This window comes from Strongylocentrotus purpuratus, unplaced genomic scaffold (assembly GCF_000002235.5).
Source record: "Strongylocentrotus purpuratus isolate Spur 01 unplaced genomic scaffold, Spur_5.0 spur5_scaffold_3, whole genome shotgun sequence".
NCBI classification, from domain to species: Eukaryota; Metazoa; Echinodermata; class Echinoidea; order Camarodonta; family Strongylocentrotidae; genus Strongylocentrotus; species Strongylocentrotus purpuratus.
The window spans coordinates 6,685,738-6,701,420 of NW_022145609.1; the positions used below are offsets into that span (position 1 = coordinate 6,685,738).

Consider the following 15,683-nt stretch of genomic DNA (forward strand, 5'->3'; position numbering starts at 1 on the left):
CCCTCTGAATGAAGAAATGGCTTCTGATGAGGCAGAGAAGGCATGGATACCTGCAAAATTGAATGAACAAAATAAACAATATCATAAACAATATTTTTAATTTCGACTTGTTCATTTTTTTTCTTGGAGGGGGGGTGGGGGGGGGGGGGGTAATACTATAGAAAGGATACAATGTATTGTACACATAATCAGGAATTATTCAATCCTGTGTCACTAATACAAAAACTATGAGGTTCCACTTGACAACAAACTAATCAAGTTGCATCCAGATATCAAAAACATTAATTGTGATTTGTGAACTGAAATTTAAAAGCACATGAGCTCGTTTGAATTAATTACTTAATGCGAGTTGTTACTATATTACCAAATGAACATTCCTAACATGTCACATGTTGGCCAAATACAAAAAAGGAAACAAGATTGATTAAGAAAAAGAATAAACAAATGTTTTCATATAAAGAAATAATCTACAGTACCTACCCTATAGTCTATCTCCAAGAATCAACTGTTATTCATATGCCCTAGCATCAAGCTGTCAATTCAGTGCACACTCAGAAAAGATCCTGGCATCGTGGCTGCTACCAGTCCAGGCCACCTTGCAACGATACTAATTATTTTCCCAGCATAATCACAGACAACCTGTCAATATGAAATAACATGTTGGCATTCATTAGTTATGAAAACTCACTCATTCCACACTTCAGATAGGCCGTGAAATGTATAAATTTCACTTGTTATTTATGGTAATTAATGCAAATGCAGTTGAATATGTGATAATTGCTTTTCAATATCTATTCATACAACAAAAATTGGAAGAAAATTCTAATTACCCTATATTTATTGACTGATGAAGTATTTCTTCATTTTTAACTCATGTTTTCATTGTTTATCTTGTAACAATGTAAACAAAAATAATCTCACTTTTAACAAAACATTTCGAGCCTAAAACAACAAATGCTTTGTTTGTGTGTGGGGGGGGGGGGGGGGAGGGGGTACCCACTCTCGCATCTTTTTATTGGAAATGAACCTGTTTGTTTTTCTATAGTTTAAAATATATAGTGGTAATTGCCATTGATCAATTTACATGCTTCTCTTTGTTGTTTTTTCTTTCATTGATCAATGGCAAAAACAGTGGCCCAATTGCCATGGCCATCAACAAAATATCAGAAATCTAGAGGTCATATCCGTATTGCCAATAGAAGGATGGAACAAGTTTTGATTTTTCAAATTTCCCTTTCGTTAAAAAGATATTAACGAGTGTTAGGATTTTTAAGTTTAACTATCCATTGGATATTCTTAACTGTGTACAAAGGCAGTGAAATGAGTACCTGTACGCGAATATTACTTTAATATCCATTTGGCCACTAGAAATCTTGCATTGGTCACCAATGAATTAGCATGGATGTACAACACACAAGACTGGAGAGTGTATATATCTAATGTGAAAATTTTGCAAGGTACAAAAAAAAAGGTCTAAAGGGAAAGCCGTGCTGGATCCAGTCATGATGTATTCATTTATTCTCACCTGAACATCGATGGAGTACCTGTTCTTCCTATTGAAGTAGTACCTGGCTCTTGCCCCACCAGGGCTCCTGATGTAAACATGTGTCCCATCAACAGCAACTCCTGGAAATCTGCAGTACTGGAAAAACTGCTTCTGAATAGTAGTCACTATTGCCTTGTAACTTGTAGGAAACTTCATGACTTGTCCCTTTCTTCTGACAACAGCTTCGGAAACATCCCTCACTCACTACTCTCCATTCGGCAAACAGATGAATATGACACGGCATGCCACCTCCTCACGGTGCATCCTTTAGATCGAATTACCTTTTTTTAAAAATTAAAAAAACAAGCATTCAAATAAATCATTTTTTTGCTGGTTTATGCTATTATATTTTTACATCCCCAACTGTCACTGTCACTTTACAAAAAAAAAAATCCTGATTTCTAGATGTGGTGTGAATCAATTTAACGTAAAAGACAAAATTGTCTATGCCTTTTCTAATCTCCTTCACGGCTTCACCTTTTGAAAAATAAGTTTAAGTAGTTAAGTAGTTTTACACAAAACAAGAAATCACAAACCTGTTTCCAACACATAATCTGAATAATTTCCTCATGTATTAAAGCCAAATAACAGTATTGGGAAATGCCCCACACACAAATTATGAACATTAATGCTCCCATCACCTACAGTACCATGTAAAAGAATAAATATCATAACTAATCTATCAATGTATCGAATATGACAGAAAATGCTTAGAAATTGAATAAATTTATGTAAATGCACATGTGTATTGCATTGGGGGCTTGCACGGTCGTAGGCAGACCAGCGAAGCGGGGCAAACGAACAGTGAATTTAGGCGGTCAACATGAATTGAAATATTTCTGCATTTTAATAACGACACTAGTCTAGGGTTGGATTTTACAACAGAAGCCCTTTTTTTGTATAGCTATGTTAACAATATTCATCAAGTAGTTTGGCCATGTTTTCAGCAACTTTCCCAATACAGAATTTGAATTCAAAGTAGCCTACCTCAATCTAAAACAAAAGGCTCATCATCCAGCGGGTTTTCCCAATCTCAGACTCAGAGGCCTCTGCCCGGTTGTGCTGCTATATATTGCTCCAGCTCCTCCTTCAGGTACACCAGCTCATTATGCTGAATCAGCTGCATTTCTACCATCTTTATTAGAGTGAAGATAAAATTAAACAAATGTTTAAACAATGTTTTTAAATTAAAGAAATGTTATTACTTGTGCTTGTGACTTTGTGGGTGATCCTTGCTCTGGAGACTAAGCCAGTTAATTAAGACAATCAGAACCAGATCTAAATTTAATAAAACTAAGCTTTGCTTGTCACGACTCATACTAGATCTAGTCATAGACAGAAATAACCGTCTGAGTGATATGGGTCATTTCTTTAATAAAAATAATATTAAAAACTGACATTTGTTGACATTCTATAATCGGAGGTCTAGTGGAGCCAGGCGTAGTCTCAGTGAACAATCGGCGATATAGAGAGACTGAAGCTTTTGGTCCATGCCTGTCAGTGTGATTCATTTTGGGGAACATTGGCATTGCTGATGCCATTTTAATTTCTATTTATTTAGGTACCAGTGTCAGTGAAACAAGTCAAGTGATGGACATCATTGCCAGGCCTATACTAGGCTAGAGCCTGGTATTATTATCATTATCATGAATTTGTAATAACTAGTGTAGGTCTAGGCCTATTCTAATAGGCATGTGTCATGGCATTGCTGACAACAAGACGAAATTAAACATGACAGTCATACTGACATAGGTCTACTCAGCTATATATAGCCTACTGTAGGCCCGGCTGCGAATTTTTTTTTCCCAAACAGGTTTACCTATGAGAGTAAAATCCTGCCTCCTGATTGGTTCAGAGGTATACGCGTCATGAATATTCACGAGCTGAGTTCACATCACTGTGGCTGAGCTGCAGTACCTAGTATATGTATTACGCATGCGCGTGGACTTCAGTTTTGCTGGCCATTTAGGTGTACCAAATGTATGTGAGCTAGCTGTGGTGCGTGCGAGGCGATTTTTATTGGGGGAAGGGGGGGGGGGGGGTCTGTTTGTGAACATTTCTGGTTATTCTGGTGCTTGGTTTATATAGTTTTACACTGCGGATTTTTTTTCTCAAAGAGTTCACTTACAGTACACACACTAATATTCCAATTTCACACATAGCCTATACATACAAACACTATCTTTCTCTCTCTCTCTCTCTCTCTCTCTTTCTCTCTCTCGCTCTCTCTCTCGCTCTCTCTCTCTCTCTCTCTCTCTATAAACACACACCCACCCACTCTCATGTATTTACAAACACATAAGCAACAAATGCACACACTAGCTGTCAAGAATACACAATAGACACACACAAGGGGTATGAATTATCTTATCAGGATGGTCCGACATGAGATGGTTGGATGTGGTTCAAAGCCACTGTGTTGCTCTGAGCATGATATCTTGACAAACATTTAATATTATCACCCGTAACTGAAACCAACACACAATTAATATCACGGTATTAGTCTCTTTTTTGTTCCACCAAGCTCATTTTTGCACCTTGCACAAATGCACTTCTCAACACGAAATATTTCACTAAATTTGTTTTGTTATTTTCACTCAAAATTAATTCAGCCATGCTCACTTTTAATCACTTCACTCATATCTATTTAACATTGAATACAATGCAGTTGCATGGGTTGTTCTTTTATTTTGTTAACTCGGCAGAGGCCATGGTCATGTTCAAGCATTTAAGCTTACAACATGTGGTCTCCTGCTTTTTCCTTTTGTATGAAACTTTTATTTTAACTAGAAACACATTTTGTCAAACTTACATGTTATTCATTATATTCATTTGTATGTTTCTTTGTATTGATATGAAAAAGTGGAAATAAAACAAAACAAACAAACATATCAGTGGTTCTGGTTCCTTTGTGACAGATGAACCTGGCCAAAGAAAACAAAGGACATAAAGTAATATATACAGGCTCTACACATGTCAAAGACAAGCTTTTATTATTAATATGCATACCAAGTGCACATTACACTGATTCATCTCTTATTTAAACATGAATATCTGACTAAGTCCTTTTCAATCTTTATATCTTCAAACTTCTTTTCTCAAGATTATCTAACTTAAATCAGAATCAAAACAATATTTAAAGGACATACATTTCATTGCATTAATTTGAGCTTTCAACAATAAATACAAACAGCAGGTTCATAACCTTTGACCTACTTTCATGAATTTAAACTTGATATGACATGCACAAGATATGATTTTACATTTTCTGTTATTAAGATACAATCCCCACACACATTTATTTCACTGCCTCTGTCAACTAAATTTGAGACTCCATATATATTGTATGCATGTGTCACTGCTTTTGAGACTAATTCAGAATACATAATAACATAACCTACTGACACAATTTCAAAGCATTAAAATAAAAAATAAATCCCAATTTTAATTAAAACCTGAACTCTCACTATTTATTCTCAGATTCGAAATTAGACATGAACACTCTATGTGCAAGAATTTAGCATGACCTTTCACATAAAAAAAGTAGTATGAACTTTTACCCAAATTATTTTCAAGATTTTGTTCTATTAATAATCTTTCTTTGTCAATACATTGAACATTCTAATTACAAGTATGTATTACACTTACTGAAATCTATGAAAAATGTCACCATTTTCTTAAATGAACAAAAGTTATCTTGAATGAACTAAAATCTAAATTAGCCAATTAAATCATCAGTCATTAAAATGACTATATGCGTGAGATAATATCTTACTTGCAAATTCACTCATGCCTCCATTTATTTCCTTCAAAAGTTATAATGTGCCTTCATTCTACCCTACAAGACTATTTTGTGTCTCATATAAGTTCTTAACAATTTTCATAGCATTATGCCTATAACTTGATTAACTCACTTCGAATCTAACTTGGTACAATTTACTTGACAGAAATTGTTTATATGCCTGTGATTGAAGTATTTATGTGCTCACAAATCAAATTTGGGAAATATTAAAGGAGAATGAAACCCTGGGGAAAATCCACTTTAATGAAAAGAGAGGATAGAGATAAGCAATTTTTAAAAGTTCCATCAAAATTGGTTACAAAATGAGAAAGTTATGAAAGTTTGAAAAGCCTCAATTTACTTTCTTTGGCGATCCTCAAATTGGCAATGTTGCTTCAAAGTGGCAGGTTTAGTAGTACAATGCTCCATATGTTTTGTACACAAAATTCATATTTTCCCAATTATCTCTGAAGGTGCAGCTTGTCTCCTTCTTAGCTCAAGATATATATATCATGGGAAAATGTATTTGATAACATACATGTATGTTGAGTTCACAAAAAGACAAGCAGCATCTTCAGAGATAATGGAGAAAATATGAAATTTTGTGTACAAAACATATTGAGAATTGTACAACTAAAGTGCGGTTCGCAAAACTTTTCAAACTTTCATAACTTTCTCATTTCGTAACCGATTTTGATGGAACTTTTTTTTTTAATTGCCTCTCTCTATCTTCTCTGTTCGTTAAAAATAGATATTTCCCCAGGGTTTCATTTTCCTTTAACTCTTACAGTGCCAAGGGGTTTTGCTTGTTCCCAAATTCTACCAAATCATGTACAGTGCTTGCTTTACACAAAAGTTCTACAAACATTTATTACCCTTTCAAATGATACAAAATAATTCCATTAATTCAATGTCATGCATGAAAATTATTTTGAAATAGAAATGAGCTTAATCTCTCTTGACCTTTCAATTTTCATTTCTCATTTATTTGCTATTGTTTTATGCTAAAATAAGAATGGATCCTTTCCCAATATCTGCAGTTTTCTAAAAACAAAACAAATCCAATGGTAGCATAATTATAGTGACTTATAAATATTTAAAATACTATATGTATCCTCTAGACTATGTCATATATCATATCGTATGTCATATACATGTATGTCAGACCATATATCCATCTTTCTAAGTGGAGTAATGTTCAATTAAAAATGTAAAGTCTCTTAGCACGGAAAGAATTAAAGTTTGAAAGTTTGAATAAAATCAGACAATCTGTTCAAGAGTTATCATCAAATTGTCAAGGGTTCAGTAAATCCCTATTATTGGGATACCTGGTTTAACTAGCTTGGCAGCATCTGTGATGCTATTGTGGACAAGTCTCCATTCATTTTGTGCATCATTTTTTTAAAATTGATTTATATTAAATTCTAAGCCAGGAGCCAACATAATTTTTCCAAAAATGCTTGCAGAATCAATCTAGCCATGTCATACTCAAACCGATTGAATTAAAAGAATCTATATTTTTCTTGAAAATGAAGAAAATGTTAAATTCTGTGTAAAAAATGAATGGAGAGTTGTCCACAATGACATTACAGATGCTGGCAAAGTTGCCAATTCAAGGATCCCCGTAATAAGGATTTACTTAAACTCTTGAACAGATTGCCCGCTTTCGCTCAAACTTTCACTGTCTAACTCTTCTTGTTCTTCTTTATTCACTGAAAGCACACTGATGTCTGGGTTTCAATTAAAGAGAAGGTTGAGTTCTGGGAAGAGGTGAAAAATAATTTGTGAGCATTACTCATTCTTATTATGCAAGTGTGCAGAACATCATTTAAGACATGTTCCCTGAAAAGCATGGCTCTTCAAATGCCTTCATATTCTAAATATGCATGTAACATCGTAAAAATCGGGGGGGGGGGGGGGGGGCGGCTTTTTACGCCATATGTTCGTGTAGTCCCATATACATCTTTCTGTGCAAGTGTTTATAACTTTACCAAGACTTGGCCAAATTTCTTATCATTTTGATGATTCCAGAACCTTGGTTGGTTCCACACCGTTTCTTTCACAATGCAATCGCATGACCAGAACTCAACTTCATCTTTAACTGTTATTATTATTATTATTATTATTATTATTTATTCGACCATTCATATATAAAAAGCACAAATACAATACAGCATAGCAAGAGACAAGTACATAATAAGGATTAACAAACGAAGAGATAAGGGAGCAGCAAGTGGGTCAGGTGACTGTCTAGCTGACTATACATGTAACTAACTACCACTTTGAAGATTTATTTTGACCAATCCCTTCATTGTTTGTTACACACTGACTGAGAGAATGGGGTGCTTTCCTTGGTTTCTTTTTTGGAATCAACTGGGAACTGTCCACTGTCTTTCGCTTCTTCAATTCTCTTAGCTTTCGGCCAGTGTGAAGGCATCTGCGGCCCCCAAGAACACTCTTACGCCGACTAACAGCAGCTGGCTGAACTTTGATGGCCACTCCCTTCCTTCGAGCCTGTTTCTTTTTCTTTGAAGAGGTCATATCCAGAGAAGCACCAGTGTATTTACCGAAGGTCTTCAGGGCACCAACAAGGGCAGAATTTGTTTTCAAAGAGTTGAACTGTTTAACATAGGATTCAACAGGCTCACTGAGTTCTTCCGGATCGCGCTTGAGCTTTGCAATTAGTTGACTGGCACAGTCATTGATAGCAGCTTCCAAAGAGGCTAATTTATCATTGCAGGGTGGTTCACCTCCATCAACATTTGACTGCAATGGACCACTGCCCCTCATATCAAACTTATTCTGCAGCATCCTCTGAACATTCAAAGACTCCACAGCCACATTGGAGCTGGACGGAGCTGCAACTGAAGCAACAGAAGGGCACTCGGATTCAACTACATTATCATCATCACTCAGACTACCCATCTGGTCTGGTACCTGTACCCCAGGATCCTCTTCTAGTGGCAAGCCTGCAATTGGTAGGGATGTGAACCATCCTGGTCTCACATTTTTCTGACCAGTTGCCAGAAATAGCATGTGTTCCCGCAAGTGAGGGTCTCTGAGGGGCAAGAAATTCAGCGAGGTCTCGTTGAAATGTCGCACAACGGCATACTGGTGCTTGCAGGGAGCGCCATTCATTCCTGTAATGCATGTGCACACTCCAATTTCTGTATCCACGTTGTATTTTGTTTCCTCCTTCGTCTCACTCTTCACCTCGTAACAATGGGCACCAATCTTGGTGATGCTGGTGGCTGGAATCGATGACCCACCAGGGAGGTACTTTCTTGAAACTGTCACATCAACACGTCCATTAGCCAAGTCAGTGAGTCTACGCTCGTAGTAACTGGAGACACGTGTCACAAGAAAGTCAAACAGCTGAACAACATTGTACGCTCTCACTCGCTCAAAGATTTGATCCTTGAGAATTCTCATTGCCGCCTCGGCATAGTTGTTGGTGTTGTTACCCCGAGTGGGTAAGTCTTGACGATAGCACACAGCCCATGCTTGACGGCGACTATACAGTTTCTCAACATGTGCTAGGAAGTTTGGATAGAGGCGAGCAACGTCACTACCCTGGAGCTCTTCATATGCTTCCTCAAGAGTATTCTCAGACATTGAGAATGTCATCTTTTTGACAGCAAAAAGCAGCTGTGGTCTATGCTCCTTCCTGATCTGATTCTTTCCTTCCCACAGGAATCTCCACACCGCCTGCAGCAAGTGGAAAACACAAAGAATTAACGTAGCGTCTGGAAAAACTGCTGCCAGGCTCTGCCTTTCTGCCTCGCTATCATCAGACAAAAAAACACGAGGGCCAAGTGTACCACGGCCAAAAAAGGCATCTTTTGGTATGATGTCCAAGTACAGTTTCAATGCCAGGGTAATGCAGTCCCTAGACTCAGAGGTCACAATCAGGCATCCCACGGGCAAACCACCAGCAGCACTGTGGGTCAAGAGCATAAATACCCTGCAGTCATATCGATCCATACCCCCCGTAGCATCGATAAAGACAAGTTCTCTGCTGTATTCATGCTTCTGACTGCAACGTTTCATGAGCGGAGAACATAGAGCGATGGCAATCTTGTTGTTGACCTGATCGATCTTGGCACAGACTTCACCCACCTCACTGTTGTACCCTGCAATGGCAGCTTCAAGGTCACTCAACATTTTCTCGCCACTTGCAGCACCATATGCCTTGTCAAAGATCTTCCGGTACAACCTGGAATACAAAAATATAAAAATGGATAAATGGTGACTATAACATGGTAAATGTTTTAGAATACTAATTTACATCTTCCTACTACAAGATGTTATTCAGACATACGCATGACTGAGAGGATCGACCAAGAGAATTTTTCAATGATAGGCAACAGAATGCATTACAATGAGGACTTATTTGAAAATACACATTAATTCCAAATTTCTTCAGTTATGTTTAATGAATCTTAAATGGGCAATGCCATGAAATTTTCTACATAGATTCAATTTTTAAAGTTATATTTTGATTCCTTAACTCCCCAATTGATATGTTAAATTAAAAAATTTGACCATTGACCTGTGAATGATGAGATCAAACTTATTCAACAATGCCAAAAGATCTTGTCTGCATATGTTACAGAGAACACATATTAATTGATGCTACATGTATTTGAGGTTCTCTGCATTTCAGGATGTTCTTCCTGGTTCTCGCAATTGGACTTTCAAAAGCCTCTGCAACCAAAATGCAAGTTGCAAGCATACAACTCATAATTTGCTATTCAAATATCCAAACATGTTTCATGGATTTTTGAACAATTATTCTTTCAACCTGCTCAGCTCCGTCCCTAAAAAACCTCCAGATCTCATGCCTTCAGTGACATCAACTGTCAATCATTAGTGAGCTATCAATCAACGGTGCTATGTAATAGCTTTGCCAGAGCTATTCAACTGTTTACAGTACAACATAGGAGTTGCTATGTCAGACATGTATCACCAGTGTAAGAGTCAGGTTTGAACAATTCCTAGCACACTCTTAAACAGAGTAGAGACAGCACAGCAGACATTTTGCATGGATATATCTATTAACTGCTTGTAACCAGCTATAGTCTCAATAATGAGTCTCTGCATAGTTTTGTTGTCCAAAATCGAGGGTATCTTGATGGATTTCCATTAAAACTAGATGGATTCTTGACTGCGCGCAGTCAAAATTTATGCCTCCGCCATTGCCAGATCAGAAATATATTACACGCCTAACTTCTTAAATTTTCAAATATTGACCTGTGTGACCTTTGACCTTGTGACCCCCAAATCTTATCAGATGCACAGTCACTCCCATACATGCATGAGCCAAGTTTGAAGATGATCCCTTAAATGGTTCTTTAGTTATCGCGAGAACGAGATATTTTCAGGTATATAATGACCTCTGTGATCTTTGACCTTATCACCCCAAAAACTAATTAGATCATCGTCAATCCTATATGTATACTTGGACCAAGTTTTAAGTTGATAAAGTCAAACGGTTCTTTAGTTATCGCAAGAACGAAAATGGGATGGAGGGCGGATGGACGACCCGATAAAACAATCCCTCCTGCAACCACTTACGATGGGTGGGGGCATAAAAAAATGACATCTTTTTTTTTGGGGGGGGGGGCAAGACTATAATATGAATTCTCACCTGTGACAGAATTGTGTGTCTGGACAGTTTGCACGGTCAGCAGCTTCATACACATAATCTTGGTCATACTGTAGTTGCAGATCCAGTTTGTGTGTGTTCAAAGCTGATGCAGGTGAATGGCCTTTAGAGAACAAGTCTTTGAATTTCTCAATCGTCTCCTTGCTGACATCTCTGTGCTTCAGTGTATCGGCACTATCATTCATGTGGTTATGGGTGTGAGAGATCTTGACAACAGTTTGATAGGCTGGCAAGTGAAGATCCTTACTTTTGGCTCTGAAATTGACAATGAAAGATATAAAATAAAATATAATCTTGAAGAACGAATGTAACCAATAACTTTTAACCCCTGGCATTTTTATTCAATACAAACTGAACCAAACAATTGAATACTGGAATACAGGAAGGGCCCAACTCCACCATTTGGGGCATATTGTGTTAACCCAAAGAGGTACACAGCTTTCATAAGGTCTATTAGATTAATCTGCTTTTGCTCCTCAAATTGGCAACAATCGTTAATTTTGTTTATTTTCATATTTTGAAAAAATTAAATATGGATATAACATGAGATCAACATGAACGATTATAGCAAATTTTTAACGAAAAGTTGCCAATTTGTATTTTTAAATAGTGATTTTGTTGTTTTCATCATGTTGCCAACTTATATTTTTGAAACTTACCTGCTTAGTTTCCCAGGAATCTTTTTAACAGTCACAGCTAGCTTCGCTGGACAATTCGTGTTCTTTGACGACATTTTCTGACTTGCTGTTTCAGACCGAGGAAGAGTCTTGTGTTGGCAACGGTAAAAAACCTTGAACAGATTCACCCATCCATTTTTTAGCTTTGTTGCTCCAACACGGAATGTCACTTTGGTGAGCTGTTGGTATTTTTCTAGCCACAGTTTAGCATCATCTTCATTGGAAATGTCAATCCTGAATTCTGCCTCATATTTGCCATCCGCAACCTCTTGATAATTGCAAATGTGGTAGGCATAGTCAGGTGGAAGGGATTCCTGTAATTTAAGAAAGAAGTAAGACATGTTTAATTGTTTTGTATGAAGAGTCATGGTTGACTAAAGTTGTGCTTCACAGATTAAGTTGGCGAGAATAAAATGAATTGTGGTTTGTATCCACTTGGTCTACTAGCAGATCGATTCTCACATTGTCTAAAACCAGTTAATCTCTTGCCAATCAATCACTGAATTAAACACCAATCATACAAATCACTGCCAAACTCACAAATCCTCTCTCCTATTAAGTCTCTAACTTATCATGCCAACAGAACTCTAAATCAATACCTCTTACACAGTGTTAGTCCAGTCCAGCTCTGTATGAGTTTTATTATATGAGGCTGTACATGTGCTTCATGCAGATTATATTCAAATGAAAAATACGTTATCAACCAATAGCAAAATAGGATTTATGAATAAAAATGAATATTCATAAGAAAAAGGAGAAGAGAACCATTGATAAGTAAGAAGTTGAAATATGTAAATGAGAAGAGAACATACCACCTGTTCTAGCTTTATGAGTTGGTATGCATGTGGTGGAGATGAATGGACGAAATGAATATGCAAATGATGTGAAATGAATGAGAAGAGAACCATTGATAAGTAAGAAGTGGAAATATGTAAATGAGAAGAGAACATACCACCTGTTCTAGCTTTATGAGTTGGTATGCATGTGGTGGAGATGAATGGATGAAATGAATATGCAAATGATGTGAAATTAATATGTATGGGAAGAGACTAGAGAAACAAATAGTAACTATAGCATAACAAGCCCTAACTGGAGATTAGACAAAATGGTAAATGGGCTTAGTGGCAATTATACCAAGCAAATGGTTAGTAGATGAACTAGGATTAGACCATGTGGGGTGATGAAACCAGACGAAAATCTGGTGGGTGCAGACCAAGTGGCAATTTACCTGATGTTGGTAAAGCTAGCACCTATGTACATGAGCCTATACTGTGCCCCCCCCCATATGTTTCAATGTTTATGACAAATCAAATGGCAATTCTACTTTCATGGGCCTCCGACTCTGAGGCATTGACCTAACGTTAGGTGTAGCGGGAAACAGGCTGCATGGAACATTTTGGCACAGTGCCCACCCCCCCCCCCCATTTTTTCAAGCACCCGAAAAGTGCCCCTTTTAACTTTGTAAGAAGTACCCCTTTTTACATAGGAATAGTGCCTCTTGTACATTACATTGACAAATGCCCCTATTAATTTGTAAAAGTGCCTCTTCCCCTTTTCAACTCTGATAAGTGCCCCTTTTATTTGGACACGTGCCCCTTTTCCTTCAACAAGTTCCTTTTTCCTTTGCAATAAGTGTCCATTTTCCATTCTCCTCAATGCCCTTTTTTCTTGGTGCCCCCCCCCCCCTACTTTGGAAGTCGCTCGGCCGCCCCTGTCTGTTCCCTTTTCCACCGCAGATTATGAACATATCCTGATAGTTAGGCCTAATATTAACGAAACAGTGACAAGCTGAGGTGACCGTGTCATTACGAAAAGCTCTCGTTCGTCATATATTAAAACTATACCCCACACTTTAACACAGCAGTCAATGTAATCTGATGGGCTACCCCATTTTTGTTTCTCTCGTTAAAGTAAAAGTCCACTCCAAAAATAACTTACTTTCAATAGAAGCAGAAAAATTAGACAAACCAATCAAAAAAAATTGAGCAAAATCTTATAAATAATAAGAAAGTTATAAATTTTGAAAAAGTATGTAAAAGTATGGAACTATGATAATCACTACACAAGTTGCCAATTTGGTTATCAGGTTGTGACGTCATGTCCTCACTATCTTTCAATTACTCTATGTGGTTTAATCCCATTTATTTCCCTTTTTATTCCCCAAAACTTGATCTCCCCATGCCTTTGCCCAGGTTATATGATTTGTATCATATTGCGTGAATAACATTTCACAAAATCTTTTATGAACTTTGAAGAATTTATACTATTTTCTGAATATTGTATATTCATAATTATTGATTTTTATATAAATAGTTTATCAAAATTCACATTTTTCATAATTTAACTGGAAAAAATTACTAGATATTAGTGCATCCACACAAAAACATATTACTTTTAATGTAACTTGGATGCTGGTGTGAAGAAGTAAGATTCTTAAGGAGAAAATAGGAAATTTATATCATCAATATAAAGAAAATAATTAGTGGATAGTGAGGACATGACGTCACAGACTCATGAGTGAGTTGCCAATTTGTCTAGGGATTTTCAAAGTTTGTAATGCCATTAAATATTCATAACTTTCTTATTAGTTATCCGATTTTGCTCAGACTTTTTTGATTGGTTAATTAGTCTGATTTTTCTGCTTCTATTGAAAGTAAGTTATTTTTGGAGTGGACTTGGGCTTTAAAACTTTGAGAGAGCTTCTGGTGGGGTGCCTCTACCATATGGACCTACTACTACTACTTGTGATAGTAGTAGGTCCATGCTCTACCCCATTTCGTTTCTTTCGTTAAAAACTTGGACAGAGCCTTGAGGCTCTTGAGTGAGAGATTAAGATAATATTAATGGATTGCAGCTGGACTCTTCATCATCTTACGTAATACTAATACTAGTCTAGTGTAAACAAACTCTTACTGGGGCTCTGCCTGAAAGGAAATGAAAAGTAGGAAATAAGTATTTTACTTGTTTTAAGATATTTTCATGTCCAAAAGTCACTAATAAGTTAGATGAAGACCAAAATGAAAGTTCAAACGAAGCAAAATGACCCATAATTGGCGATATAGGGTCTAGATCTAGACCCTACTGTAAGTGTAACAACAATTTTAACTCTGGCAGCAACCCCTGCATGTCATGTGTCTCTTTCTCCCTTCTCCCTTCCTTTCCCCCTCTATCATGCTTATCTCTCTCTCTCTCTCTCTCACTATCACCTCATCAAGGTCTCGGTGGGGGTGGATTACAGCGCTAGTGTTTACTTCGGCCATGTTCGGGCTTATCACAATCTCAGCTCTAGTGCCTAGTGGTGAAAGTCAAATGGAGGTTTCACAACGAGTTTTCGTCATGTAACATTACTATCTCATACTCATACATACACACAACAATTAACCCTAGACAATCAAGTACTGTAGTATAGATCTAGGCTAGTTACCAAAATCTAGGCCTATACGGTAGGTACTAGTAGCCTAGATCTACTTCAGTAGTACGGTATTACTAGCCTAGATCTAGCTCTAACAGTCAGTAGACTAGATCTAGATCTAGGCCTAAACAATTTTAACCAAACTGCTGCACCATAATTCATAGACTAAATTCGCCTAGGTCTATGGCGGTATGGGATGGGCCGATTTACAATTTCACAATAATATTGTGGTACTTACATAAAGACTTGTATGGTTCTTGCAGAAGAAATCGGTATTCTCTTCTTTAGAGCGACCAAAATTGCAGAGAGTTGTACTTGTAGACTCCGCCATAATACTAATACAATAGCTCATGTAAAAGTTATAACTTAGAGCCAATCACTGCGCATGCATCCATGCATATTGCAGTACGGTACTATAGCTGCGCTAGCTGCAACGAACTCAAACTTTCGATGAGCTGCATGAGCAGCTTCGCCTTGTGTCACGCGCATGCGTAATACTACTAGTATCTTTCAGCTCAGTCATGAATATTCATGATGCGTATACCTCTGAACCAATCAGGAGGCAGGATTTTACTCTCATAGGTAAACCTGTTTGGGAA

General features: G+C 37.2%; 1 protein-coding gene across 1 annotated transcript; it reads right to left on the minus strand.

Annotated features, from left to right (window-relative positions):
- Positions 1-2,585: 2,585 nt before the first annotated feature.
- On the minus strand, positions 2,586-15,468 carry LOC105447402. Its single transcript, XM_030996674.1, has 5 exons — positions 15,323-15,468; positions 11,655-11,986; positions 10,978-11,250; positions 7,650-9,543; positions 2,586-2,681 (listed from the first exon to the last, which is right to left on the minus strand). Exons 1-5 carry the CDS (start codon positions 15,434-15,436, stop codon positions 2,586-2,588), a joined length of 2,709 nt encoding a protein of 902 aa, XP_030852534.1. The 5' UTR covers positions 15,437-15,468.
- Positions 15,469-15,683: the final 215 nt, after the last annotated feature.

What these genes read in the sequence shown, in the direction of transcription:
- LOC105447402 (XM_030996674.1), bottom strand. Translation starts at nt 15,436, where the DNA reads ATGAGCTATTGTATTAGTATTATGGCGGAGTCTACAAGTACAACTCTC. An exon ending in ATTCCTGGGAAACTAAGCAG is followed by an intron (nt 11,251 to 11,654) that starts GTAAGTTTCAAA and finishes TGTCAATTTCAG; the next exon opens with AGCCAAAAGTAAGGATCTTC. An exon ending in GACACACAATTCTGTCACAG is followed by an intron (nt 9,544 to 10,977) that starts GTGAGAATTCAT and finishes TTTGTATTCCAG; the next exon opens with GTTGTACCGGAAGATCTTTG.